This window comes from Bemisia tabaci, chromosome 1, assembly GCF_918797505.1.
Source record: "Bemisia tabaci chromosome 1, PGI_BMITA_v3".
Taxonomy (NCBI): Eukaryota; Metazoa; Arthropoda; class Insecta; order Hemiptera; family Aleyrodidae; genus Bemisia; species Bemisia tabaci.
The window spans coordinates 40,109,845-40,135,009 of record NC_092793.1 but is presented as its reverse complement, the minus strand read 5'-3'; the positions used below and the strand labels follow the sequence as shown (position 1 = coordinate 40,135,009).

Below are 25,165 nucleotides of genomic sequence, written 5' to 3'. Positions count from 1 at the left end.
AGAAGCTCTAATAGGTACCAGTACAAGACTGAGGGGGAGAGTGTTCAGGCAGCTTGCATTGGAATATTAAGTTGAAGGTCACGCCGAGAGATCTATAACGTTTTGGGTCTCTTTAGACCTGAACACTCCCTACAAAATGGTATGGACCCAGCGACATTTTACCACTTTGTTATGAATGTATACATATATGAATGTATACATTCTCCCCCATCAGTTTCGTACTAGTGCGCATTAGAGCTCAAAAATAATTTTGACTCTAATTTTAATTTTTGGAACTCCTTGGCTTTGATTTCCCCGCGAAATGGTGTGGACCCAGCCCCATTTCTCCACCTTGTTACATACAGTTTCGGGCCACTTCTTAGTGTTTTTTTTCTTCATTTGTACGCACAATTTGGGGATATGTGTTCTCCCGTTCGGGAGCGGGCGGTTGCGTCTAGATGCGTTCGCATTTCCAACCAGCCTGATCATCATTTTTTCGGGTTCTTCTTGTTTGTTATGAGAGTTGTTCAGCGGTGACGGTAGATGGCGCGAGGATCACACTTTTGTGTCATGCCTCGGATCATATCCATGACGGCGTTTTAATGCCGTCTTGGATTTTGCGGCATGTTAAGTTGGGTTCACTGCAGAGTGTGATCTACTGATCGGTGGTGAAACTGCAGGAATGCGTATATCGGTTTGCGGCGTTGCAGACTTCCTGTCATATTTTATTTTTCATATGGAAAACCACTTAACATCATTTACTGAGCACTTCGGATATTTTTCTTCTCAATGGGAAGAATATTCTGTGAAAATTTCAAACCACAATGTTGCTTCGGTTTCCTTTTAAAAAATAAAATAGGAGCGGAGATTTTCAAACACCGCAACCGATATACGCACTTTTGCAGTTCCACCATCGTGATGAGGTCTAAAAAGGCCCAAACCGGTATAGATCTCTCGACGTTACTCCAACTTAATATTCCTATGCAAACTGCCTGAGCTGAACACTCTCCCCCCTAAGTTTTGTACTGGTGCGCATTAGAGCTCAAAAATAATTTTGACCCTAATTTTAATTTTTGGAACTCCTTGGCTTTGATTTCCCCGCGAAATGGTGTGGACCCAGCACCATTTGTCCACCTTGTTACCCACAGTTTCGGGCCATTTCTTAGTATTTTATGTATACATACGTATGCATACGTATATGTATGTTTCAGCTTTTATCCCAAATTTTATTGTGTCGAATTTTCATATATCTATGTATGTATCTCTGTAATTTTTTCAGATTTTCCGATTTTTGAGTAGTTATATCTTTCTCATGATGTAAGATATATGTTGACTAATTTGATTGCATTTTACAGAGGTCTGCGAGAGTCATCCCTATTCATTTTAAGAACTATTCCATTTGATCTTTTATGCAGCAAAATAATGTTTTCCAGGTTTTTATCAGAGCTAATATTCTGCAAAGAAAGTTAAAATTTGAGGCAATAGATTTTGGGGGGTGGGGTTCGAAAGTGGGGGAGGTCAAATCTTGTCCACTTGATAACTCAAGTTAAATTGAATACTTTGAGCTGAAAGGAGTATCGTTTTGGGCCTTTTCCGGCCCCACCTGGATTTTGCTGAATGTTTCATATTTTCTAAGTACTAGTCCTAGGTGGACTTTATGCCAAATATTTTACCGAACGGAGCCCATGCAAAGGTGCAACAACGCCTCAAACCCAGAACCTCGGCATCGAAAAATAGTTATTTTCGTCGACTTTTTCAACTGTTATCACTCTTTCAGCAGATGATTCCCATGTATTTTTTTGCGTACTTTCCGTTTCTGGCCTTTTTAAAGGCCTCCAATAAAGTTTAAGGGGCCTTATAGCCCATTGTTGCCATTTTTGGCCCATTTTTAGAGTTTTTTTCAATTTTACACACACAGAAATCAATTCAAACTAAGAACCGTGTATGTTTTTGAAAAGAACGCATAAAAATGAATATAAAAAGTTCCGTGAAACTTTTTCCTGCGTTGCCAAATTTTCGAGAAAAATCGTCCTTAAGAGCCAAAAATGGCAAAAATTCGATAAATTGCCACGCTTAAAGTTCAAGAAAGTGGGGTACAACTTTTATATCGACGTACGTAACAGCTCTTACTTATATATACAAAATATAAAAAAATTATCGTTGTACCTGGATTCCCACAATGTGGAAATTGACCGGGATGTCGATTTTAGCGGCCTTTTTTTACTTGAAGGTAGCTCTTTTGAATGTTTTTCGACTTTAGTCACCCTCAATGGGTGTGTACTATACAGGGTGATCCAAAAGTCCCTTCCACCCCCTCTAACTTTTTACCTAATTGAGGTAAAGATTTGAAACTTGGGGGATATTCCTAGGTCAAAGGGAGCTACTTTTTGGCCCCCCTAAAATTTTCAGGAAGCCCCCCACTTTTAATTTTCAAATGGGAAGACCCCCTTTGTGATAGCTCGTTCGAAAAAGCATAAAAAAAGAAAACTTTTCGCGCAAACCCGAAGTCAATATCTCAAACCGTTTCAAAATGGCGGCCGGTTAAAGTTCAAAATGGTCGAAAATTCACACCGGTTATTTGTCGATGTATTTGCGCGAAAATCGGTATGAAGGGGTATTTTGACACGAGAAAAACGAATTTGACGTTAGAATTTCAAAAAAACCGAAATTTCCAAAATGGCCGCCGGTTAAAGTTTAAAATGGCCGAAAATTGTCACCTCGGTTTTTTACTGATGGATTTGCCTAAAACTTGGAATTTGAGAGTATTTTGGCATAAGATAAACAAATTTGAACTTAGAATTTAAAAAAATCAATTTTTGGTCATTTTGAACTTTAACCGGCCGCCATTTTGGAAATTTCGGTTTTTTTGAAATTCTAACGTCAAATTCGTTTTTCTCGTGTCAAAATACCCCTACATACCGATTTTCGCGCAAATCCATCGACAAATAACCGGTGTGAATTTTCGGCCATTTTGAACTTTAACCGGCCGCCATTTTGAAACGGTTTGAGATATTGACTTCGGGTTTGCGCGAAAAGTTTTCTTTTTTTATGCTTTTTCGAACGAGCTATCACAAAGGGGGTCTTCCCATTTGAAAATTAAAAGTGGGGGGCTTCCTGAAAATTTTAGGGGGGCCAAAAAGTAGCTCCCTTTGACCTAGGAATATCCCCCAAGTTTCAAATCTTTACCTCAATTAGGTAAAAAGTTAGAGGGGGTGGAAGGACTTTTGGATCACCCTGTACATATTTTTCTACGTACTTTTCATATCTGGCCATAAAAATGTCTCCCTGTGAATTTTAGAAGGCCTAATGGTCCATTGTTGCCAATTTTCACCAATTTTTAGGGGTTTTTTCAAGTTTACGTGTGTGAAACTTAATTTAATCTAAAAACTGTGTACATTTTCGGAAAGAACGTAAAAAAATACATTGTATGTGATTTGTAACTTTTCCCTACGTTGCCAAGTTTTCGAGAAAAATCGTCCTGAAGCGCCAAAAATGCCAAAAATTGGATTAATCATCATGTAGAAGGTTCTAGAAAGTGAATTTTGACTTTCATGTGGATCGTGGGATACATTCTCTACGTAGTTTCTGTTGTTTGGTATATTTGGCCCGTGGCAAGCATCTTGAGAACCAAGGATTATCCCGAGGTTACAGGAATAAAGAGGTGAACTGGAGTGAAGGATAAGGCAAAAGCACCTTAAAGGTCCGTTTTGTCACGTTCATCTGAGCGATTACATGCTCCGTGAGTCATATTGCAATTTTCCATTTTTGATATGTTATTTGTAGTGAAAGAAAACTTAAAATTCACTTCCTGGAACCTTCGACACGATGATTATAGTCCGAGAGCCAGACGACTTTGAGTGACAAACTCGGTATACATGTTTTGACCCCCTAAATCGATAGCCTTGCATGCACTGAAACGGAAAATTTTTGTCTGCCGCCCTCTAGCCTGTGCCATCACCCTCATCTAGGCCCTCAAAGTGGTCCAAAAAACACCATCTGGTGACAAACTCCTGACGCTCGGTAGACAAGTTTATTATTAAAGATCATACCCAGGGTGACTAGAAAAACTTTGTCTGCCACCCTCTAGCCTGTGCCATCACCCTCATCTAGGCCCTCAAAGTGGTCCAAAAAACACCATCTGGTGACAAACTCCTGACGCTTGGCAGACAAGTTTATTATTAAAGATCATACCCAGGGTGACTAGAAAAACTTTGTCTGCCACCCTCTAGCCTGTGCCATCACCCTCATCTAGGCCCTCAAAGTGGTCCAAAAAACACCGTCTGGTGACAAACTCCTGACGCTTAGTGCGGTTGCAGATGTACTCCTGTGTGCAGCTTGTGTAATGAAGTTAGAATGATACATCATTCTCTTCGTTTTTTCGTGTAGAATCCCATTTTCGATGTTGTCAAGTCCAAAAATGATGTTGGTGCCCCCAATTCAAGATGGCGTCCAAAATGGCCGCCCCAGGGGTCAAAATTCCAAAATTTGAGAATATTGTCGAGATTGGTATCCATTTATATGTAATTTTGGTCGTAGAATTCATATCTGGTGTCAAAAAATCGTTTCAACCCCTTAGGGACCGTCAAATCCAAGATGGCGGCCAAAATTTCAACTTTAATGATAATTACCCAAGATGCACCTTTCACTGTCGAATGACGTGTCTTCATTTATGTTAATTAGGTCAGAAAACCTACAAGGGAGGTCTATAATGCCACTGCACCCTATGGAGGGCCAGGGTTCACCCCCTCCTACCCCCAATATGGCCGCCGCGGAGGGCATAAATAGTGACATTCTCTCAGAACGTCATAGTAGGTGTCGATTCCTCTGTAACTTGAGGCGTAAATTCCAAATTTCAAGTGATAAATCGCAAATGTGAGACTTGCAATGGCTTATACCCTATATGGGGCCAGGGGTCCCCCTCAACCCCCTCTTCTTTCTAATATGGCTGCCATGGGGGGCATAAATAGTGAAATTCTCTCAGGACGTCATGTGAGGTGTCGATTCTTATGTAAGTAGAGGCTTAGATTCCGAATTCCGAGTTGAAAATCGCAAATTAGAGGTCTGGAATGCCATTTCACCCTACGCGGGGCCAGGAGCAGCCCCCTACCCTCTTCAAAACGGTCGCCGGGGGGGCATAGTTGCAGTGAAATTCTCTCAAAGCGGCATGTGAGGTGTCGATTCTAATGTAAATAGAGGCGTAGATTCCGAATTCCAAGTCGGAAATCGCAAATTAGAGGTCTGGAATGCCATTACCTCTACGGAGGGCCAGGGGCAACCCCGTACCCTCTCCAAAACGGCCGCTGGGAGGGGCATATATATTACATATGCGAAAATTTCAAATATGGTAGATACATTCTTGTCCCTGGTATTTTATTAGCATATAAATATGTTCTACTCCTATTTTTTTGGCCTTTATATGGAGAAAACACTTTTTCCGAAAAACAAACATTAAAAAATTAGCTGAAGTTCTTGTTTTTTGGTAATTTTTACCCCTTGAATGATGTCAAACGCACGACTGTCTCCCGCATTGCGACCACAGACATTCCGACACTATATAGGGTTCCTAGCTTGCACTGTTACAACTCAAAGAGTAAACCGTTATTCGAGAACTTGCACATCATGATATACTGTAAAACCGTTATTCGAGGAACTTGCACATCATGATATACTGTAATACGTTTCTTCATTATAAATAAATAAATAGAGGACAATTATAATTCCTTCACAAGCGGATAAGAACGTTCGAAAAAGTTAACTCACGACCGTCACAGCTAGACTCTAGAGATAAATGCTCCTACCAAACTGTTTGTAAGTAGCGCAGTAGCGCAGTACGGAGGGCCAGGAGCACAACATAACGCACGTATAGGCACGCATAGGCACGTTTAAGAATAAGGAGCTTTTGAACTTTCATGGCGGGCGGGGGAGAGGGCGGTCACACAAAGGGGCAAGTGAAGAATTTTTCTGGAAAAATGGTTCATTATACGCACTGGCTTAAGGACGTACGATTCTATGACTACAACAGACCGCTCCTACTCAGGGGTGCAATTTCTTCGGAGCTTCCTCGTTTTCACGCGCCCGCCAGTCGCACAGTGGGAAAATCTGCCGATCCAGCGCCGAAAAAGTCTTGACGCTCGGGGCGTTGACTTTTCCATTGGTTTTTCACACTTAATTGGTCTTATATATCTATCCATACACTAATAATAACACAATGCGCCGATTTTCTGTAAATTTAAGAGTTATTGAGCCAAATTTAGTCAAGAGATCAGCTTGAGACTGTATTTGGTTTTGTGGTCTTTGATCGGCCAGCAGGGTTAAAATAAAATATTGCTCGTCGTTTATGATATTGTCGGTTAGTCTCTTAATTATACTGTGAAGGTGTCATATTTTTTACTTTTGTTTGGAAATGTTTGTGTGCCTATGTGTGGGTGTTTCAAAGTGAAGTCATGAGTGAGAATGAATGTAATCCGCAACGTATTACTAAAGATGTTAATTGATAAGATTGGCATATCAATTGGCATGTAGGTATTCAATATTAAGAGCTAATGAGGAGGAAAAACACGCTTGACATTTTTAATTTTCTAAAAAATCGTTGCACAATGGAACAATTTTTACTAATCAATAGATAATCATGTGTCCTAATTTTTTTTCTAATTCCTGCTAAGATAACAGTTAAGTTCCGAACATTTAATTTATGATAAAGTGTTGTAAAACAGGAAATTTAATAGTAGAGTACAGCTTATTTTCATAAAGGTAAAGTGAAGCATCACTCGGAAATTTTGGCAATCAATTCCTCTAGCTCATCGCATTTAATTTTTTTCTTTTCAAGACTTAATGTGAGATGAAACAATTTTTAATGTTCAGCAATTGTGAAGTGAATGTGAGAAGGATATCTACCGAAAACAAGCGGATGCAGAAGTGAAGATGGTCAGTTACTGGGAGAAGAGAAGGACATAATGGAGAGATGGGCAGAACATTTCGAAGAGCTGCTAAATGAAAGGGAAAGGATGATTCAAAACGACGAAGAAACAACGGTGAAGGAGACCACATAAATGAGGATGATTTGTCACAATCACAAAGTATAGAAGAGGTTGCAGAAAGAATCCGAAGAATGAAAAATAACAAAGCTCCAGGCGAAGATGGAATTACAGCAGAGCTTCTTAAAAATGGAGGACAAATGTTAATCAAAGAAATATACGAATTAATAAAAGCAATATGGAAATCTGAAAAAATGCCATCAAAATGGAATATCGGAACAATTTGTCTAATATTCATAAAAGGAGACAAATTAGAATGCAAAAACTACAGAGGCATTACACTTTTAAGCACGGCATATAAAATTATGTCATCAATTTTAAATGAAAGACTGAAAAAGGTAGTCGAAAAGGAGATAGGTGAATTAGTCCAGTCAATAGGGGGTAAAGTAGAGACAATTTCTGAGGAAACTTTCTGATATACTATTCTTATGTATTTTTCATCGCTGAATCCGAATTTCACATTTGCGAACAAATCTGAGGCGAGCCAAAGCCGCCATCTTGAAAAAATGGCCGAAATTTGCGTTTTTCGGCCGAAAAAACCGAAATAACTCGTATATTATTGAAATTACGGCAAAAGTAGTTATTTTCTAAATTAAAGCACATAAAATTTCCATTAAAAAAAGTCCAAGATGATTAAGATCGGATGATAACAAATGCCGTTACAGCGTTGCAAAGTTTCAGGCAAGTATTGAGGTTGAGCAATTTTCGTAACATTCCCTGCAAAAAGAGAGCTTTCAAGGTAATTAATCATTAAATCGTAATAAGTGTAAGTATGAATTATAAAAGGAGTGCAATTTTGAGTTCTTGACTTTCAAGAACGGCAGTGGATAAGGAGGGGGAGGGGGGGGGTCCGGTATGAGCGCAGCTGCAGGGCCCTCCGTTCCTCCCCCATTTTCATGGCCCGGGTGCGCCCGGTCGGCCTTCGTTCTCCGGGTTAGAAGTTTAATTTGAGTTGTAAACGATGTTATTCCAATGAAACCTCTCTTATTATTTCGGGGCGTAACTGCTAATAAAAAATCAGATTAGGAACCTCAACATTTTTTGTCGTACTCTCACCCTTTACCCTTTTGTTGAACTTAGCAGACGGCATGCGAATTCCACATTTTATGATATGTTTTTTACATTTACACTGTGTGTAGATAAAATTGACGACAAGAATCCTACTTATGTCATAGATGTCCGTTTTTTGCTCCATCGAGTGATTTTGAGACAAAATGAGGCATTTTCATCAAGATGCAACAACCACGTGTCCTACGTAAAATCGAAGTATGTTCCGCTAATTCTGTGATCGTTTTCGGCGGCTATCCCAAGGATATTGTAAGATGCAGTACGAAAAGACCTGGAAGATGGCGAAGAGGACAAGCTTCATCAGTGGAAATAAATTTCCATGAAAGTATGGTCCCAGTAACATCACGAGCAAATTTTCTGAAAAACGGCAAAAACAAATCCCGTTTGATCCAAAGGCTCATGAAACGTTTCAGGGCTGAGACCATGTCTGTGTTTCAAGCAGAAGAGGTCACTGACACAATCAAATAGTTTCAAAGGCCTTGGAAACGGCAAAACAGGGCGAAATTGTTGTCATTGTAAGAAAATATATTGATCGTCTTGTCCTCTTTACAGGTCAGTCACGTAACGTCAAAAATGCTTTCCCTCTAAAATCCGGCAAAGGTGAGACTCTTTAAATACTTTTCAACAGAGGCAGCCTTCAAAATGAAGTGAAAGCCAAACACGTACTGTTCATTCATGCCATTAGTGGGTGTGACACAATATCACCACTCTTCAGACCAGCCAAAGTTAAGTTTTTAGCAACCCTGGAGAACCGCTCAGCCAACTCAGATGCTTAAAAAATCAGCCTTAAAGCAAGAAGAAATTTGTAAAGCAGGAAAATAATTTTTACTCAGATCGTTTGGCTACAAGGGTGAGTAGAAAAAAAAAATTGGCTGAATTTAGGTGTGAAAGCTATGTACGGACTATTTTCTACGATGTACAAAATCTCGCTTGTCTTCCATCTTCAGAGGATGCTGCCACATTTCATGCTCCTATCCTCAAGTACATAGCAACGGATGATCATCAAGAAATACGCGTGTGACTGGGGGGTGATAGAATAGCAGAAATGGCCTCATCCCCATCATTACCTTGGAAAATACCGCTACGGGCAAAATTTTAAGCAAGATCTCGTGCAAGTGCATTGAAGAAAGTCGCGGCGCCCGCGGTTTTTGGAAGGAAGGCCTTCATTGCAGTCTTATATGCGAGTATTGCCATGGCTCGTGCGAAAATAGTCAATATGACGCACTTTTAATGGAAGAAGAAGGGGATGACGTAGATGATCCAGAAGACGCTGAATGTTCGGACAATGACTATGACATGCAGTGATAGGAAGAGATTGACGAGGATGGAACAAGAGGCAATGAGGCGAAGGGGGAACCATGACATGGTGTAAATGCATTATAAAATGTGAACATAGTGACTTTACGCATGACATCTGCTGCGGTAAATAGCGAGAGTGGATAGGGTGGAAGTTCGTGCGACTAAAAATTTTGAAGCTCCTCATCTGATTTTTTAATAACTCCGAAATAATAAGAGAGGGTTTATTGGAACAACATCGTTTTCAACTCAAATTAAACTCCTCATACTGCTGATTTGATTACAGCGGTCGGCGCGCTTAAACTTAACGGACTCAAAATTTAGACCCACTATTATATTTTTGACAAGCTAGCAGTGCCTGTCTCTTTGGCTTGGTGGCAGCTATTGTTGTTATCAGCAATTATACCTATACGTAGGCACATCAAGTTTTTTTCCTCTGGAAAAGGTGCCTGTGGAGGACAGAGAAACTGATAACCGGGGAACGAAGGCCGAGCGGGCGCACCCGGGCCATGAAAATGGGGGAGGAACGGAGGGCCCTGCAGCTGCGCTCATACCGGACCCCCCCACTGTGGGCCAGATCGTGTCCGTAGCGGCGCGAAATGCAATTTTTCGACATTTTTTTTTCCACATCAGAGCTATCTTAATCGATGCTTAGATACCTACTGATAACGAAATTACATGGGAATATCTAAAATATTCATTATATCTGCGGTTTCCACGTAGATAGATATGCAGCATGTGGAATGTGATGAACCCAGATTTCTGCAACCTGAGGCGCGCGTTGTATACTCGCTGATTTCACAAAGCACTGGTGAACCTCAAACCATTATATGCATCTGACTGGTAAACTCCATTGCATGACGAGTATTTTCGCTTTTGCAGATCCGAAAAATATTGATTTTTAGCTGCAGGGCATGAGATCAAAGTTGCCCGAAAAATAAGCCTTAAAAAATGAATTTTTCAGAATATTGTAGACTGGGAAAGTGTCATTGCGGTTCGTTGCGCGGTTCTCTCTGGTATTTTTAGAAAGCACATATCCTAGAGATACCATATACCAAAGCACAAACGGTACAAACCGGTACAACCATATTTGTCGGGTGCTTATTTGAGGCGACCTCCAATTTCCGCGAAAATCAGATATAGAGGTTTTAAGGAACTACGTCACACAGTAAAGCGGCCAATGAAATATTTTAACACAAATTCATGTTTCAAGGGTTTTTAAGGTTTCTAATAGCATTTCTCGCTCTTTCGATACATTAGGGTGGAAGGAGGGGGAGGGGGAGGCCGACCAAAATCAGGCAGTCAAAAATTTTTTATGGTTAACAATTTTCTTGAGCTCAGTAAATAATGATAATTTTTTTACATCCGTTCACGCATTCAGCCCAAATAGGACTGGTTTTAAACCAATTTGGCAATGAATAGGAAAATTCTACAGTACCATTGGTGTCAGCGACGGTCAACTCACTCTAAACTTAGGTGCCATGGTACTGTAGAATTTTCCTATTCATTGCCAAATTGGTTTAAAACCAGTCCTATTTGGGCTGAATGCGTGAACGGATGTAAAAAAATTATCATTATTTACTGAGCTCAAGAAAATTGTTAACCATAAAAAATTTTTGACTGCCTGATTTTGGTCGGCCTCCCCCTCCCCCTCCTTCCACCCTAATGTATCGAAAGAGCGAGAAATGCTATTAGAAACCTTAAAAACCCTTGAAACATGAATTTGTGTTAAAATATTTCATTGGCCGCTTTACTGTGTGACGTAGTTCCTTAAAACCTCTATATCTGATTTTCGCGGAAATTGGAGGTCGCCTCAAATAAGCACCCGACAAATATGGTTGTACCGGTTTGTACCGTTTGTGCTTTGGTATATGGTATCTCTAGGATATGTGCTTTCTAAAAATACCAGAGAGAACCGCGCAACGAACCGCAATGACACTTTCCCAGTCTACAATATTCTGAAAAATTCATTTTTTAAGGCTTATTTTTCGGGCAACTTTGATCTCATGCCCTGCAGCTAAAAATCAATATTTTTCGGATCTTCAAAACCGAAAATATTCTCCTTCCAATAGAATTACAAGGTTAGATGATAAGATTGCATTTTCCAGTTCGATGATTGTGTTTTTCCCCCATTTTATAAGAGCACAAGATCCTCTTTTTTATCGAGCAATTTCTTCAGCTTTCGACGTCCAAAACCTACATTTAGACATTTTTGCCGGTTTTTTTGACACAAAATTTGGAAAGAGGGGATCAAATTACCCTAAGAATCATCATGTTTTGAACGATATGCTTGATCTAGCGGGAGTTATCAATTAAGCGCCGCTACGGACACGATTTGGCCCACTGTGCCCCCCCCCTCCCCCCTCCTTATCCACTGCCGTTCTTGAAAGTCAAGAACTCAAAATTGCACTCCTTTTATAATTCATACTTACACTTATTACGATTTAATGATTAATTACCTTGAAAGCTCTCTTTTTGCAGGGAATGTTACGAAAATTGCTCAACCTCAATACTTGCCTGAAACTTTGCAACGCTGTAACGGCATTTGTTATCATCCGATCTTAATCATCTTGGACTTTTTTTAATGGAAATTTTATGTGCTTTAATTTAGGAAATAACTACTTTTGCCGTAATTTCAATAATATACGAGTTATTTCGGTTTTTCGGCCGAAAAACGCAAATTTCGGCCATTTTTTCATGATGGCGGCCTTGGCTCGCCTCAGATTTGTTCGCAAATGTGAAATTCGGATTCAGCGATGAAAAATACATAGGAATAGTATATCAGAAAGTTTCCTCAGAAATTGTCTCTACTTAGCCCCTATTTGTGCTCTATTGACTGGACTAAATACCAATGTGGCTTTCGACCAGGAAGACACAGCCAATCAATTATTTGTGATCAGACAGACCATGGAAAAATGTCATGTGTATGGAATCGATTTACACATGCTCTTCGTAGACTTCAAGGAAGCTTTCAACAGTGTCAATAGAAAGGCACTAATAAAGGCCCTGCATGAAATGAAAGTACCAAAAAAGCTTACCAAACTTATAACAATGACCATGAGTAGCACCTAAGCCAAAATTAAAATAGGAAATAAAGTGAGTAATTTATTCGATTTTAACACAGGCGTGAAGCAAGAAGATGGATTGTTAAGTACATTATTTATAAAAGCGCTGCACATGGCAGTTAAACATGTCGACCAAAGAGGGACAATATTCACAAAATCTAGTCAAACGCATGTCTATGCAGATGACATCGCCCTAATCGCGAGAACCAAAGAAAAACTAATAGAGATCTATAAAGAATTGGAAAAAAGAGCAAGAAATTTAGGACTAGTGGTAAATGTAATTAAAACCAAGTACATGGTATTATCATCCTCAGAGTCAAGAAGAAAACCGCAAAACTTAATAATTGATGGCAAAGAATTTGAAGGAGTTAAAAAATTCAAGTATCCAGGAAAACTAATCGATAATGAAGCCAGAATAACTACGTCAATCAAAGATAGAATACAAACAGGTAATGCAGCATATTACGCCAATTCGAAGCTAATTAAAAGCAGACTGACATCTCGGAAGACCAAGTTACAAATATATAAGACCAATATATATTAGACTAATCGTTACTTATGACGGAGAAACGTGGACTATGACAGAGAATGTTAGGAGCATGCTGCGAAGATTTGAGAGAAAAATCATAAGAAGGACTTTTGAAGCCATCAAAAAAAAACAGAGAATGGAGAATTCGAAACAACGGCGAAATCAACAAGGTACTGGAACAAGAAGATATAGTTCGATTCATTAAATCGCAAAGAATTCTATGGCTAGGACTTGTTAGCAGAATGGAGGAGGAAAGAATGCCGAAGAGAATCATGAAAGCCAAAGTTCTATCGAAGAGAAAGGGAGGAAGGCCAGGGCTAAGATGGCAAGATTAGGTAGAGGAAGATCTTAAAGTTATGGAAGTGAAAGGATAGAAGGAAAAGACCATGGACAGAATAGGATGGAGAGGAGACGCGTCGGCTTGGCGGCCAACGCCCACCCCGGGCTGTAGGGCCATTAGTAAGTAAGTAGTAAGTAATTGTGAAGCAAAACATGAAAATTTGCACGTTACTATTTAAAAACCAAGCACATTTAATCAGAGTTAAACCCTCAGCCTCTTTGGTAGCAGTGAGTGACTTTACCCACCAGGCCACTGCATCAGATATGGAAAATTGTTGAAACAGTTGCTGTTAAACAGGGGTTATCTGAGTTGTGCGCGCAGCGCACTGCGCACGCTCTCTCCTCTTGAGTCTCGGTGATCTGACGCCAAACTCAACAGTACACATTCATTCTGAGCACATGTCCACCTCCTTTTTTTCAAATATCTCCTAATGGCGCACACTGTGGTATTGGACCTGAAAAGCTGGCCAAAACTATTTATCACCAGATATCGCCGAGTTTTAAAAATATTTTACAACCAGTGCTTCTTCTTAATTGATAATATGCACAATTTAACCACCTAACACATCATATGACAATTTGCGGAGAGTTTAAAGAGGGTGCAAGAAGCCCTCCAAAAAGCTTTTAAAAGGACGCAAAGTATCTAACTAAAGCGGTGCATTTAGACGAGTTTCTCCTTCATCTATGGTCTACTTTTCGAAATAAGGACTTTCTATTACCTCATCAATGGTTCTTTTTTTAAAACAGCGTAAGTCACTTCAAAATTTTTGACAAAACAGCCGATCTCTCACATTGAGGAGTAATTGTACATTTCTCAAAAAAATTAATATGAATCATTCTAGATATTAGATTTTTGACAGTTTTGAATCAAAATTAGTCCTAATATGAAAGTGCCGGGACCTCCATATGATGATTTGAGGATAAATTATAAGATGAAAATGAGTTTTATCATAATAAGAACCATTGTAAGGACAGAAAGCATCTGTGAAAAAGATTCATTTTGATGGGTTCCTTCCTAACCCATGGTCCCACATCTCAAAGTGAGGCACTTCACTAAGAAATTTGTAAGAAAACCACATATCTCACTTTTACGAGGCTTCAAATAATGTGCCGCACAGCGTAATTTCATGGTGCCAGAGGGCCACTTTTAAAGCCCCATCCCCGCGGCCGCATGAACTCAAATTTGTCTGTCAAAGTAAATCATGGCATAAATATGTCTGTACTCAAGGATAATGCACGAAGAGATTGTTAGATAACGGATTAAACACTTTTGCAAGACTTTAAAGTGACCCTCCCATCCGCTTTCGAATTATTTGTTTTAATCCCTCTTTCGAGGACGTGGGGGCCAAAAAAACAGATTGGGTGACCAAACATCACACAATTGGTACTAGTGGGTCAGAGCTTTTGGAAAAATACAATTTCAGTCGTCATATCGACATAATTTTTCCCATGCATTTTTGTGAAAATCGCTCAAAAGTCCATCTTTAAAGTAAAAAATTTCAATTTCCTCAGTTTTCCTCAGTCTGTCAGCCCTGAATCCTGAAAATACCCACTTCGGACTATAACATCCCGCCTCAAACTGCTTGAGAATAGTTGAGAGAAAAAAGATATCGGCCTCTGAATTTCGAAAAAAACGTTTACTTTTACATTACTTTTCAACCTCCTGTGAAAATCACTAAAAAAAGAAATTTCGAAAATACTGTGGTTAGTTGTGTAGAATATACCCCTAAGAATGTGTTGCATATCGCCGAACTTCCCTCCTATGATCGCACAGTTGAAGTAAACTGATCGACGAGTAGCGCGCCGAAACATATCAAAATAATCGCTGAGAAATAGGTAACTTCGTGGTCTCTTCGCGGGAAATTGAGCCACTCGCAAAATGGTGCATACATGTCTACCAGAGTAAAAAACAGTGTAGATTTCGAATATCACATTGGTTTTCCACTAAAAAAAAATTTAAAATTGAGGTTTTGGCCAGGTTTTTCGGTCAAATACCACAGTGTGTGGCGCAAGGATGAGCAATAATGAGCATCCAAACTAAGAATTATCATATTCTTGATAGTATGACGAGTAACTGGATGTAAAAATCTCGGTGAATCCGAATGAATTTTGACAGATACAGACTATGGAAGTTTGAATTTGGTACTAGTAAGTTAAGGCCGGGCTGACCGGCGAGGCGCCCTCAAGGGGCCAAGGCAACTGGCAGGAACCCTGCTGTCGTGCATCCCAAAGTTGGACCGTGCTCCTTAACTTACTGTTGACACATTGTGTATCCTCTATATTCTCGCAAGGCTCAGCGGCAGTCTGATAGCCAACGGTAAGTCTTACCAAAGACCGGCAGACCCTGCTTCGCACGGATTTTCGGAGCACAGCCATGCTTCCACCGAGTTGGACTGTGTTGTTGCCTTCTCTAGAGATAGGTAGCGCTGGCAGGCGCGTGCACTACGAGTGATCACCGACTTTTTTCCACAACCCAGTCGAACAGTGCAGAAGGATTACTTACTGATTACGGATTCCTTCCCGCGCCCTGTTACCTCGAAGGGTCAGGGTATTGGAGTGGCATAGTCATCCATGGTCACGATGACTGACATTTGAGTTTCCTCAAATATCGGTCACTTCCGGGGATTGAACCCTGGACCTCAGTGATGGCAGCGAATTGCCTTGACCACTACAGCATTGAGGCTGACGAATTTGGTACTACATTGGAGGCTAACTTCAAGAAATTGCTGTAAGTTTAAGAAGTGGATTTAAGAGGAGAAAATGGTATCCATACTTATAGAAAGGTCAGCCATTGCCGTAAAAAAATTAAAAGTAACTACATGACGCTCTTTAATAAACACAGGAGGCCATTGAATGTGAACACTCAGAGGCGGTCTTCCATCAGCATCGCGCTACCCGGTGCGTTTCTGATTATCACTGATGAGATCTGGTTGGGTTACTTGGCTACATTGATGAATGTGAGAGGCAAGAAAGAGCTACCGCGCAAGGCGCGGAGCTGAAATTGATCCAATTGTATCCGGATCGATAATAAACTTAAGTGAAGAAAGTAAAGGATCAAAGACTAATGGGTCTTGCAACTATCCTTCAACAATTAACAGCTTTAAAACGAATATAATCATGAATGTATCGACATCGATACAGCTACCGCATGTAACCAGCTAGTAATTTACTGAAAGTATGAATAGAAACCTGAATTTGACGATACATTTAACTTTTCAACTTTACATTTCAACTAAAATTTGAGGAAAGTTAAAACAAAATCTTCCAACTGACACTAGCGGAGGTTGTATCCTCGCGAATCAGGCCTGATGGAGATACCCAAAATCCATCTGACGATATCACATGGCAGAGGCACTTTAATCAAATTTTAATGCATTTAACTTCTTGTTCCAATCCTCCTTTGTCTTTGTCTGATAAAGTGTTGAATACTAACTACTAATCCTTTGTTTCTTAATCGGGAACTACGTGATTGACACTTACTTTTCTTTTTCGCCCGATGAATTTTTTCCTCGGTTGTCACTCTTACACAATGGCCATTTCGACTTCAGTAGAAGTCATCATCAGGTGCTTAAAACTAAGAACGAAAATAAAAAATAAAACCGAAGCTAAAAAATTGACGTTAGATTCACGTATTATCGCCGGCGACGCGTCGCGATACTAGTCAGTGGGATATCTCGCCGGTGATCAGCTGACTGTGTTGCGTCACGAAGGAGGGCGGGAGGGACGATCACTGGTGCCACCTGTTGCTCGATTTGTGAATTAAGTAGCTGTTCCTTAGGTGTTTCCATTATTTCGATTTGTTCTAATACATTTAATTTCCGGCCTTTTTGACATACTTTTTCTAGTTTCGCATAACAATTTTCCAGTTTATGGTCAGTGTCGATTATATGATCCCCAAACGATGACTGACCTCTCCTTTTTAGTATGGCACAGTCAACGTGTTCCTTCAGCCTTGTTGCCACACTCCTTCCTGTTTGGCCTATATACATTTTCCCACAGTTACATTCTATTTTGTACACTCCGCTTGCTTCCAATTTTCCACATTTCTCTTTTGTATTGATCAAAATTCTGCCCAAATTTCTCTGGTTGCCGTAGGTTACTTTTACGCTTTTGTCCTTCTCTATTATTCCCTTCACTCTCTCTGATATTTTCTCGATATATGGTATTGAGATCCATTTTTCGGTCCCTTTTGTTTTTATTTTCCCATATATCATCCTGTCTCTTTTCTCTTGTTGTTTGCGATGTAGTAGATGAAAAATGTCACGTTTCTGATATCCGTTGTTAGTGGTAATGTTCAAGATAGTTGTTAGCTCCCTCTCATATTCCTCCTTTTCAAGTGGTATAGTTGTTAGTCTGTTAAGCATGCTATGGAACCCTGCCATTTTCTGGGGCCAGGGGTGGTACGAGTTATTAGGTATTATTGCATCTGTGAAGCATTGTTTCCTATAAATTCCAAACTTCATCTTTCTGTTTTCTACTCGTATGGTAAGGTCCAGGAAATTCAGAGTTTTCCCACCCACTTCCAATTTGAATCTGAGATTGGGGTGTAAATCATTTATTTCATTATGAAAAATGGACAGTTCTCGATCAGTGCCCAGCCAAACTGCAAAAATATCATCCATATATCTGAAATAACATAGAATTTTCGAGGCCCATTTATTGGATGTACATATTCTGTGGTCATATTTATCCATGAAAATGTCAGCCATAATGGGGGATATAGGCCCTCCCATTGGTAACCCTTTATTCATCTTATAGAATTTCCCATTGTACTTGAAGTAATTATTCGAAGTGGTGAACTCTAAAAGCGTTGTGAATTCCATGATTTCACCTTTTGAGAGGGATGAGTGGTCCTTCAGAATGGTTTTCATCTTCATATTGGTGATTACGTAGCATGGTGTCAACGATCATGGTGTCAACAAACAGTTTTTCTAAGTTTTTGTTGACACCATGATCATCTTAAAATAAAAAATTCTGACCCTTATGAAAAATGATCACGGTGTCAACGATCACGACGTCAACGAAACTTAAAACTTGCCTCAATAATACATTTAAATTTCAAACATTTTTATTTTTATTTTATTTATTTTTTAAATTTCAAGTCTTGTTTTTCTTATGTTATTTACTCTAACCTAACCTAACCTAACCTAACCTAACCTTACCTAACCTGACCTAACCTAACCTAACCTAACCTAACCTTACCTAACCTGACCTAAACTAACCTAATCCAACTATCCGTGACCCAGACCTCTCCTGTACACTTAATTATTTAATTTTACTCACAAGGAAGATATTTTTCTGTTTGTTGACACCGTGATCGTTGACACCATGCTCAGGGCCCATTTTTGCGTTTTACTGCCTGATCACGACGTCAACAATCGTTGACTTCATGATCAGATTTTTGGTTTGTTGACACCATGATCGTTGCCACCATGCAACGTTACCATATTGGTTTCCTCTACATCTACATTTGTGTATAAGTTATCCACATCAAGTGAGATCAATTTAGCATTTAGGGGAATCTCTATGTTCTCAAGTTTTTCGGCCAGTTCCCCTGAGTTTTTGACTGCGTATTGGGGTTTCCATGTGACATGTCTCCTAAAGGTTTTAATTAGGAATTTCTCAACATCATATGTGGGTGATTGGCATGTTGATACTACTGGCCTTATCGGAACATCTCTGATACTCAACTCTTCCGTGACTTTATGGATTTTTAGGTATCCTTGGAGTTTTGGAGGGAGGGGGTTCATCTGGACGAGTGATTTGGGATATTGAGTTAACTACCATGATTTATTCAATAGGTTTTTCAGGTTTTTCTGAGTGACCGGTATTGGGTCTTTCAGTTGTTCTTCGATCTCCGTTTGTTGTAGAAAATTGTCGATTTTTCCCCTGTACTCTTGTTCATTCATGAAAATTAAGGTGTTAGATTTGTCAGCCTTCGTGACTATTATCTGTTGGTTTTGAATTTTATTTTTCAACTCGTTTACTAGTATGATTGCGTGCTGACTTATTCTTTTAGGGTAGTTGTTTATTTCGTGTGAAATAGTTTCCAGGGTGTTTTTACTATAAATCTTATGGTTAATGTCTATGACTAGATCCATCAGTCTATTATTAGTGTTAGGAGGGGGGCAAAATTTCATACCATTACTTAACAGACTTATCTCTTCGTCTGTGAGTATTACGTCCGAAATATTAATGAATTTGGGATTAAATAAAACGTTCTTTTGGTTCGGTCTCTGCTTTGCCACTATTTCCCGGAATTTCTTCTCATGACGTTGTTTTTTATCAGCTATGATATCACTTATTAATAGGTGGATTTTATCTTCTAATGTTACGAATTCGAGAAAATGTAAATCATTAAGAAGTTCAAGGTGCAGGGCCATGATTTGTTTAAAAATGATATCTCTACGTTGGTATAATTGTTGGAGGTTCCATTTTAGGGCAGTTCTCATCAATTTGATCATCAGATGAATAAAAGGGTTACCAATGGGAGGGCCTATATCCCCCATTATGGCTGACATTTTCATGGATAAATATGACCACAGAATATGTACATCCAATAAATGGGCCTCGAAAATTCTATGTTATTTCAGATATATGGATGATATTTTTGCAGTTTGGCTGGGCACTGATCGAGAACTGTCCATTTTTCATAATGAAATAAATGATTTACACCCCAATCTCAGATTCAAATTGGAAGTGGGTGGGAAAACTCTGAATTTCCTGGACCTTACCATACGAGTAGAAAACAGAAAGATGAAGTTTGGAATTTATAGGAAACAATGCTTCACAGATGCAATAATACCTAATAACTCGTACCACCCCTGGCCCCAGAAAATGGCAGGGTTCCATAGCATGCTTAACAGACTAACAACTATACCACTTGAAAAGGAGGAATATGAGAGGGAGCTAACAACTATCTTGAACATTACCACTAACAACGGATATCAGAAACGTGACATTTTTCATCTACTACATCGCAAACAACAAGAGAAAAGAGACAGGATGATATATGGGAAAATAAAAACAAAAGGGACCGAAAAATGGATCTCAATACCATATATCGAGAAAATATCAGAGAGAGTGAAGGGAATAATAGAGAAGGACAAAAGCGTAAAAGTAACCTACGGCAACCAGAGAAATTTGGGCAGAATTTTGATCAATACAAAAGAGAAATGTGGAAAATTGGAAGCAAGCGGAGTGTACAAAATAGAATGTAACTGTGGGAAAATGTATATAGGCCAAACAGGAAGGAGTGTGGCAACAAGGCTGAAGGAACACGTTGACTGTGCCATACTAAAAAGGAGAGGTCAGTCATCGTTTGGGGATCATATAATCGACACTGACCATAAACTGGAAAATTGTTATGCGAAACTAGAAAAAGTATGTCAAAAAGGCCGGAAATTAAATGTATTAGAACAAATCGAAATAATGAAAACACCTAAGGAACAGCTACTTAATTCACAAATCGAGCAACAGGTGGCACCAGTGATCGTCCCTCCCGCCCTCCTTCGTGACGCAACACAGTCAGCTGATCACCGGCGAGATATCCCACTGACTAGTATCGCGACGCGTCGCCGGCGATAATACGTGAATCTAACGTCAATTTTTTAGCTTCGGTTTTATTTTTTATTTTCGTTCTTAGTTTTAAGCACCTGATGATGACATCTACTGAAGTCGAAATGGCCATTGTGTAAGAGTGACAACCGAGGAAAAAATTCATCGGGCGAAAAAGAAAAGTAAGTGTCAAAGTGTTGAATCGTGTGAATTGGGCTTAAGCCCTTCATGTCAATTGGTACAAGTTAGTGATCAATCAGCACTCGCTTTTGTGTGTGCATGTTGTGATTTATGGCATACTCCTATTCAAGGGTACATTACATTCTGGGATATAAGAGCCAGGGCTCACATGTGGTGTGAGAAAATCTGTAAGTACATGAAAATATTTTGTGATACCTGGAGTTGGATGTGACCAGAATCAAGCCGTCATTAGACACCCTCATACTCTTCAGAAGGGACTGTATAAGTTTGTAAGATCTGATATATTCGTTTCTTTTAGAGCAGATTTGTTCTTGGCCAAGAAAGTAGATTGTAATAATCTAAATCCGTCCAATATCCGCCTCTTCACAAAATCAGCGTTTCCAGAGGATCCTTTTTGCATGTTGTTCCTCTGTAATTTTTCTTCTTCTTAGAATTCCACTAGACATCCTGATTATCGACATATATTTTTATTCTGATGTTCAAGCTTTCATTTGTCAAAAAGGATCCCTTTGACTCGGCCGACTTCCAGACTGTCATTAATGTGTGCATGGCCCTTCTCAAAATGGATTGTTCAAAATTGAAGGCACAGCAAGAACATGATTCAAAAGTGAAGTGCAGACAGGGGTATCTATGTTTCTTTGTCATGAATTTAAGTCTCAAACTTAATTCACTGCATCAAGATAAATATGAAATGACTCAAAAAGATAAATCAGTATTGTTAGAGTTCATTTCTCAAACGATATTAACTTCACAGGTGAGCATTCTTAAGTTTCTTTTTCCATCTACTGTATAAAGTACCAAGACCAGCCAAAAAGTAGCACCCATTTTTGTATAATGAGCAAACCATCAAAGCTATCAAGATACGGTCTACAATGTCTTAAAGGCCTCCTCAATGCCTTCAAAATGGGACCTCTTAAAGCTCTTCAAGCAAAAAATTGGCTGATTGACTGAGTTTTTAAAATGGCATGTTTCATTCACCCTTCCAGAATTTTCGGAATTTTTCTTTCATTGTCAGACAAAGAAGGAAAAAAAAAATGTAAGAGTAGAAAAATAAATTTTGTATATCAAGATAAATTTTAAAATCAAACTTTGACCAAATGGAAGGTTGTATTCTTCATCGGATGATTCAGCTTTTTGATTTTTTCAAGTTTTTAGGATCGCCCATGTATCTACATACAAGGACCATTTTAAAAGCAAGGCCTCCTATTTTATACGCACCAAAAAAAGTCTGATAAATCAAATTAGTAAAATTATATGTGCTAAGCATATTCTCGGCTCCAAAGCAATCCCTAGGCGGTTGGTTAAGAAGCTCATCAAAAGTGTCTTGAGTAAATATATACGAAGGCTCTTACTCCGCTTATGAGCCAATTGTTTTGCGGATTTTTTATCTTTTATTTCTTGTTTTGTAATGAAGAAACCGTTTTAAATATTTAATGAAGTGGAAGTTTTCGATTAATGTTTTACTCTTTGAGTTATATCAGCTTGGAACCATGTTTTAGGGACGATGACAGTCCTGAGTTTAGCACCATTCAAAGGGTAAAATTTTTTTTAAAAAACATGAATATTTGGCAATTTCTTGGTCACTTTTCAGAAAAAAGGGTTCCCATCATATTGAGGTCGAAAAAAATAAGAGTGGAACCTATTTATATGCCCATTAAAAACCAAATATAAGCATTCTGATGTACGTTTCAGGTGAAATGTTTTTGACATATGTTGTATTTGATAAAATTTCATTTCGAACTTGATCAAAGCAAAGAAAATTGTTGAAATGAATTCCCAACAAAGATGAATTAGAATTTCCCGTTCACAAGAATAACAAGAGTCTACTTGAATCAAATCTCAAATTGCATACAAGACGGTTTTGGTAGGTTTCTCAATCAAACGGTGTTTTTTCCCCACCGTGTGTCGTTCATAAAGTAAACAAAGTGCAATCGCTAGTAGATCAAAGTTTTTTCTTTGAGCAAGAAGTTCTAATTTTTGCATTGAAAAAAGTTATTATCTTGGTTAGGAGTTACTTTCAGTAACTTTTAAGGTACAAATTTCGTTCCTTGTGAATTTTGAGGAGATAACCTACCGGAAAGGGCAAAAGAAAGGTTCCATGCGCCATCCAGCAATGCTTCACAAGTGGGGGGCCCGGGTTTGTCCTGTCTCCATTTGAAAATGTAGACATTTTTGGGGGTAGGGAGGTCGTGGCCTCCTAAAACGTTTTCCCCCTCGATGATTGGCACTACATTCCAAACTAGAACATTTTAACTCAATAATTGAAAATTTAATGGTGTATCGAATGTTTCTTGTGCCCAACCTAGTATACAAAGGTAATCCCAAAAGTCCTGCGCGCTTTGTTCTCAAAACTATTAGGGGTATGGAAAATTCTATCAAATGCGCATGTAAGGCATAAGCTTGATGCCAAAAATAGTGACTTGCGTCTGATTTCGGCTCTCAAGGCAAATTCCTATAATTTAATGACAAGAAAGAGGAAACCCAAAGTTTTAGATCAAAATTCGGATTTCTAGGCGGCGCAAGCCAGAAAACTGAGCCTTATAACATTCAGAGCCAGAAAACTGTGAAGTTCGGTCAGTAATTCGAATTTTGACTTCGGAAGGTGTTAGGCCTTGTGACATTTTTCCCAGACTTCAAACAGTTTACGGTTAAATGTGATGAGAGATGGAAATGTCCAGAGGTTGAGCCAATCTTCTCGTGAAGAAAAAACAGAAGTGCTTGATGCAGCCAGAGGTGCTAGGCTAAGGTGTGATCGATAGTGACTTAGTGCAATAAATCGACGCGTAAATCCGCGAAGATCGCCGAGTGACATTTAACGAAATGCTCCATTATTTTCCTGTAATTTCTCGATCTGTCCCCCATCAAATCGTTCATAAATGATTGAATTAAAAAAAATATCATGCCAGATGGGTTCTGAAAGTGTTGACTTTTCGTGCGCCGGTGGCAAGAAACGCATCGACTTCGGCATAGAATAATATCTAGCTGAAGCTATAAGAACGGCCATGGCAATCTTTTCAATAGAACAGCGTTTTCAATGACCTTGAACGATGTCAATCAACCATGTCATTATTGTTGGTGATGAATCTCAGTCAACCATCTTCGGCCCAGCTCATATTTGCTCGGCTCAGCTCGATCAACCCGGCCTGTCGACCATATCAAGGTCATCCGGAGGCCCGTTGTGGATTCCTCCCCTTGGCGCTTCTTACAGCGAGTCTATTTATTAATCTATGACTTTGGCGTGGGAGAAATGACCTTCTGAGCGTCTTATTCATCCGATTTTTAAAAACTTGAACGTAAATTAAAGCTGAAAGTATGCCTCATATGCACATCCAATCAGATTTTCCTTACCTCTAATAGTTTTGAAATGAGAGCAAAATGCGCAAGACTTTTGAGATTACCCTCGTACTTTAAAGCTTCAATTCGTACCTTGACTGATGGTCCATTAAAAAAAGAAAAAAAAGAAGCAAAGGAAGAAGTTTATTGATAAAATTAATGCTTAACTATTTCTTTATTAATTAGAAGGTTTTTTCTCTTTCAGATCAAGTTTGATGGTCAAATTCTCGATTTTTGTCTCAATACTGTATCCTACTTGTCGAAAGATTCTTCAGTGTGTACAGACTGTATTGATATTCTCTTCACATTGTTGTCTTGCCGTTCCTACATAATGATGGACGCTCTCCCTGCCTTCTGTCAGTGTTATTTGTCTTTGTACAGTGCCATTTCTGCTAAAAGTGATATGAATAGATTTATCTGTGAGAGCACTGTGCAGCTGCTTGCATCGCAGGCGTTCAAAGTAGAGAAGTACGTAATAATTCATTTTTCCTTTCAACTGGTTTCTCAGGTTTTTTTCCTTTTTTCTCTAATATGTGAAGTAATAAAATGTTTCTAACTGCAAGAGGCGCCCAGTAAGTATGCATTGTTTTGATTTATTCTAGTACTTTTTAAAGCCAGAAAAAATGGAATTGTTCTGTTGAATGTTGCATAATCTCAGCTTTGGTTTCAACTTCATGAAAGTGCTTGTGATTTGTGATAACAGCAATGCAATTTTATAATTGTTTTCGTCCAAAGAATGGAAACCCAGCATGATGCTTTGTATA

The 25,165-nt window shown here is 39.1% G+C and overlaps 1 protein-coding gene across 4 annotated transcripts in view; it reads left to right on the top strand.

Annotated features, from left to right (window-relative positions):
* Positions 1-25,165, top strand: part of LOC109037065 (uncharacterized) — a 108,355-nt gene that overhangs the window by 59,929 nt on the left and 23,261 nt on the right. For 3 of the 4 annotated variants that reach the window (XM_072300979.1, XM_072300962.1, XM_072300982.1), the window contains 2 exons: positions 21,553-21,822; positions 24,607-24,869. In XM_072300979.1, coding sequence (XP_072157080.1) covers positions 21,553-21,822; positions 24,607-24,869 — 533 coding nt within the window. The remainder of the gene's footprint in view (positions 1-21,552; positions 21,823-24,606; positions 24,870-25,165) is intronic. The other variant, XM_072300970.1, reaches the window with a different exon arrangement.